Source organism: Pygoscelis adeliae, unplaced genomic scaffold (genome assembly GCF_000699105.1).
Source record: "Pygoscelis adeliae isolate BGI_AS28 unplaced genomic scaffold, ASM69910v1 Scaffold202, whole genome shotgun sequence".
In the NCBI taxonomy this organism is placed as follows: domain Eukaryota; kingdom Metazoa; phylum Chordata; class Aves; order Sphenisciformes; family Spheniscidae; genus Pygoscelis; species Pygoscelis adeliae.
The window spans coordinates 2,231,191-2,236,706 of record NW_008824544.1 but is presented as its reverse complement, the minus strand read 5'-3'; the positions used below and the strand labels follow the sequence as shown (position 1 = coordinate 2,236,706).

Genomic DNA, 5,516 nt, shown 5'->3' with positions numbered 1-5,516 from the left:
CGTTCCCCCCCTTTCCCTTCTCAGAACGCCGCCTCAGGAACCAGGCCTTGTTCTTCAGACTCACAAAAGCAAAGTGGACGTGAAGTTTCAGTGGCACAGTTTTCACGAGTATGTGCTTAAGGAAAACTACTGTGCTGACTCGCTAGCATGACAGCAGCTAACCATTGCTGCCTCACAGGAGGCCCAGGGCAAGAAACCGCAGTGCCCCAGGCCGGGCGATGCAGCAAACCCACCGCAGAACCAGCTCACAGGTGAGATGAGTATCAGTCTCCGGTAAAATGTTTGCTCGTCCAACCTTAGAGCTAAGAGAAGGGTGCCTGGGTGGAGACACCGCAAAGGAATAAGGAGTGCCGAGTTCCATGATGGGGAAATGCAAGTTAAAAAAGTATAAAAAAAACCTGATGTAAAATATGGGCTACAAATAAATTTTGTCACGAATACTGGCACGTGGCAATCCGAACTCAGATTTTATTTTATTTTTTCCTGTTAAGGACATGGAAATGAAGTTAACATTTTAATGCTGTGTGCAAAAATGTTTACCGGTATCAAACTGATAAATTTTACCATCTCACTGTAGTGTTTGAACAGCAAGGTAGATGAATTGGTTTCCAGCATTACAGGCAACACTAGATAATACTTAAACAAGATAATGTAAACTTTATTCTTAAGGCAGCTGGTACTAATGCTGCACACAGGCATTGCTCAATGCCCATTACAGTAATGGGACAGGTCGCACTTTAAAACGAGTAAAAAGAAAATAGCATTATTGGACTAAATGACGCATGTTGTCAAAATACTTTCCCTTTCACACAAACCATGAAATATTTGGACATCTAGAAAAATAATGCACCTACTCCTCCAACTTCAGCCTGTTCTTTTACAAATATTTCAAAATACTGATAAATAATAGTGACTGCAAGCAGAATGCCAGTGCCGGACCCAATGGCTCCTAGAAAGTCAGCCAATACTGAAAGGGCACCAATGCACAAACCACCAAATGCAGCTGCCGTAGGGATATACCTGTGCCAACGAAAAAAAAGGAAAGAAAAAAGTATTCGTCATCATGGATTTTCATCCAAAGATTCTAACAATACATCTACTACTAAAACAACCAACTAGAACATCGAGCAACAAATTTAGCATCGCAAATGCAACTCTGCCATTGGCTCTTACGATCTTCCGTGTTTGCGCAACGTAGAAACTAAAATAAATACTCACTGATAGGAAAGCTGCGTGAATAATTGAATGCTGGCAAAGTTTTTCAATTAAAAGTACAACAATTTTATATATGGGCGTGCTAGGTAACCTCCATGGGACCAAGAATTAACTGCTTTGACTGAAATGCGTAGGGATAAATCTACCTTTCAATGTAGATCTGCAGGCTTTGCAATACTGCATAAAATACCACTTTTGTGGTGTCATCTTAGTTTGGTAATGGTAAATTGAACACCTGTAAAAATCAAGGGATCTTCCTTTTACAAACATGGAAGAGATTCAACCCAAATCCCCTCATTATGCCACTTCAACAAAAGAGACTACGGGTTAATCTCTTAACTACTGCTGTAAACATCTTTGACGTTACTATGAAAGGCGACAGCTGAATGGGAACAACCTTGACATTTGCAGTGGAAACAGGTCTCAGATTTTTCCGAGAGTATCTGCTCCGGTCGACACCTCCCCAGCACTCTTAACCGCCCGGCACAGCGGCACCGTTGGACGTCAGCCTTTCCTTACCTGTTAAGCTCATGAACCATTGAAGTATCCCTGTGGCCTCTCATCACCATCTGCTGTTCTTTGAGTTGCTTGGCAACCTGCAAAAACCATAATTTTATGAAACTGCTGCGGCGTTTCGTAGTCACCTGATACTTAGTCAGAGTAATAACTGATCAGTTGTTAGTAGCCCAGTCAAGTTCTAAATTAGAGGCAGTGTTTGAAAACATTGAGGCACGTTTATCAGAACACCTACATCTTTTGCTGATGACCCAGACACCTCAATCCAAGTCTTTGAGAAGAACGCACAGGATCCCAACATAAATATTATATAAACTATGACATGGACAGGATCCTCAAATATTGCACCCATGGATTCTGGAGGGGACAAGTAGTAGCACAGGCCACCAACAGGATAAGAGCGAGCAGGGCCACCGCCACTGACATCCTGTGAGAGGGGAAGAAAAAGGCAATTAGTTATTTCTCGCAGATCTTACATTCCTATCCTGTATTGATAGAGGAATTCCTCTTCAACGTTTGAAACGGCTTTTGTATACAAATGTTAAAAAGTAAGTCTTCCAGTTTTCTGCTGGTTAAATACCAGTTTCACAACGAAGTAATATATACATATAATTTTATGCAGTTAAAAAAGTGCTAAAATACTTACTGCCCACTGTCCTAATAAGTTCACCAAGAAGTTGCCACTAAAACGGACAGACAACATCTGGGAAATAACATAGAGGTTCGAAACTAAGGCAGACTGCAGAATGATGGGAATGTTGGAGGTATAAAAGAGCTTGATCGGATAGCTACTGTACTGTCCACGGTATCGTGCAGACTTGATAGGTAAATCAACACGAAATCCCTACGGGAAAGAACACAAATGCACCCAGTTTATTTCCAAGACGGAAGGTGTTCCTAGCATGCCTAAAAGCCATTCCTGACCTTAGGGTTCTCGCTAGATAAACAAGGAGTGCAAGGTCTCAGACAGTAAAACCCAAAGGCTTTCTGCTACAGTCTGGATTACAAATTTTAAGGATTTCTAAGTGTTACTGCTTGGTTGTATTACATTCTTTTTACATAAACATTCTCTCTCATCTGCTAAATGATGCGCCTCTAAAATACATTTTATAGAATAAGGTTTGATAAAAGCCTTCAATGGCTTTTAACTTAACGAGCCAGTTAACAGCAGACTTCCGTGTAATAGCCTTCTGTTTTCTGGGGCAGGCTCCTATCTGAGCAGACCCAAGAAAAGCCACATGGATTTGAAAACCAGATAACTCACTTTTTTGCCAGCACTCTGACTCAACAGCTTAAAAAAAAAAATTAAGGAAAAAAAAAAAATCACTTTTTAGCCACACACACACACAAAAAAGGAAGAAAAAAATCACCACATGGACCTCCTTCTGTGTCCATTTTAGTAAATACTTAAATTTAAAAAGAAATACTAGCTAAGTATTTCAAGAAAATTAAGGAAAAACAGAAAGCCATGCATTAATTACACGGTTGTGTTCTAGGACGGATCCGTACCATGCACACCCCAAAGCAGCAAGGTTCTTTAGTTCTGTCCAAAGGTATTCTTTTAAGTCAACTATGAATATCAAGTATATTATTCGTGTGATACAACCACTGCAGATCCAGAATCCATTTTTAGTAAAAATACCTCATAGCGTGTATGGCATTTAATGGAATGTGAGATTACCTCACTGCCTGCGTACAAGTACGTCTGGCTATAAAATTCAACAGCTGTACTGTCACAGAGGTATGTTACTGAAATAATAATATTGAAATAAAGAGAGTTCCTTACTCAAAGCTAAGATACTTCAGTTGCTCTAGTTTAACTTTTGCATTTTTCCCCAATGACTGCAGCGTCTACTATGAGGAATTTCTCATTTTACCTGAAAATATATGACTACAGCAAATACAAATACTGTAGCAATCAGATTCATGAGATTGGGCAAATTCTGTCGGTAAAAAGCTTCCCGCAAAGCCCGGACTTTGTCGGTTCGTGTAGCCAGAAGATGAAATAATGCAATCACAGCACCCTCAAACTCTGTTCCTGCACGAAGCAAAAAAAGTAAAAGAAATTTTAATCTGTAAATCAAAAACATTAAAAAAATAGTATCGTTCTTTTGGAAATTTTAAGAATGACACATATAAAATCAGATACAATGGGACATAAATCCTGTTACAACAAATATATCGCAACACAGGATTCTGTTTTAGTTTATAGAATGTAGAATAATCTACCTAAACATTATTCCTGGTCAAAAAAAAACCCAAAAACCAACAAGTCACACACATGAAAGAATACTCCTTTTCTTTCTTTTCTGGGGGCAGGAGGATGATTGGAAGAAGAAATACTAAACGAGGAGAAAAACAGCTTTAGAAAGGCAGTAATAAAATGCAACCAAGAGAACTACTAAAAATCAAATGAAAATGAAAGCAAACTAAAAACAGGGCTCAGGATTTCAAATGTATACACTGAGCTAGTTAACTTCTTGATGCAAATAGGCTGTATCTTAACTTGGTACTTCTAGGGTCTGAGGACAACCAGATGTCGAAAGACTGGCTGAGGAATGAAGAGATGGTAGTCTCTGAAGAATCAAACCAGCTTAAAGTAATTTGGAGACACCAACTATAAAAGTATCCTGTAGCCACCAACAACAGTTGGATCATGAACAACTCCTCTGAACATACAGAATTTCTTACCTTCTCTATTTCTATCGACTAAATGATGCTAAAACAAGACTATTTTGGTTTGGAAATCCAAAAATCTTCAGCCAAGGGGCTTCAAGTCCCATTTTAACTACCGCAATTCAAATCAGCAAAGGCAAACTTGTAGGTTATTAATCTTCACCTAAGTCAGACATTTTCATCTTCAATGTTAGGAAATTGACTTCAGCAGTCAATCATCACACATTAAAACATTTTTTTTAATATCCATCTGATAAACATCTGATATAGCATACATCCACTGAAACACACTGTAACTAACTGTAATTGCACATGTACCTCTGCCAGTGTTGATGGTAGTGGGACTAAAAGCCTTCCAGACAATGGTTTCACAGATATTGGTGGCAATGAACAGGGAAATACCAGACCCCAAGCCATAACCTTTCTGTAGCAGCTCATCTAACAGCAACACAATCAAACCAGCAACAAACAGCTGTGGGAAAAGAAACAAAACTGAGCAGAAAGAAGAATAAATCCAGTCAAGAATTATGTATTAATTCCCTGCTTCAGTATTTTCATCATGTGGGAGAGTGATCATGAAGTTTTTCATCTAAATATCATTTATGCAGTATTTCTGCCCTCTGACGTACAAATGCCTGCGCATCTCACCTGGCAATGACCTGTATGACATTTCAACACTGACGCTAGCAAACAGATTACTCAGTAAGCACTTTTTTCAAAAAAGCGCTTAAGTTTGTGCATTTACTGCTTTGCTCTACAGGATAATGTCTCCAAGCTGCATCTGTGCCCTTTAGTGAGAATTCCTCCATGGTACTGAACAGCAGCTACTGCTTTCAAAGTCTACTAATTCCTGTATTTTGAATCAAACAGCCACTCCTATCTGAAACATTTTTGATATTAACTATCCCAACTTTCTCCTCCTTTATGGAATATTTAGAATTTCTCATATAGACAGACAGATACAAAGGATGATGCTTTATAGCATTAAAAATAAATAAATATATGGCAACCAGACATAGATTTCTCCTTCCAGCTACACTGTATCTAACCAGTATCAGTTACACACAAAATAGCTCATTACAAACCTGAATTATAATAAGGAGACAAAT

General features: G+C 38.8%; 1 protein-coding gene across 1 annotated transcript in view; it reads right to left on the bottom strand.

Annotated features, from left to right (window-relative positions):
• Positions 1-450: 450 nt before the first annotated feature.
• The window catches only part of SEC61A2 (Sec61 alpha 2 subunit (S. cerevisiae)), a gene marked incomplete at its 5' end in the record, with an annotated part of 14,766 nt that continues 9,700 nt past the window's right edge, over positions 451-5,516 (bottom strand). The window contains 7 exons of the mRNA XM_009321772.1: positions 451-1,020; positions 1,735-1,811; positions 1,967-2,158; positions 2,378-2,575; positions 3,609-3,769; positions 4,726-4,879; positions 5,493-5,516. The exon at positions 5,493-5,516 is cut by the window's right edge and continues 80 nt beyond it. Of these exons, the coding sequence (XP_009320047.1) occupies positions 834-1,020; positions 1,735-1,811; positions 1,967-2,158; positions 2,378-2,575; positions 3,609-3,769; positions 4,726-4,879; positions 5,493-5,516 (993 nt within the window). The remainder of the gene's footprint in view (positions 1,021-1,734; positions 1,812-1,966; positions 2,159-2,377; positions 2,576-3,608; positions 3,770-4,725; positions 4,880-5,492) is intronic.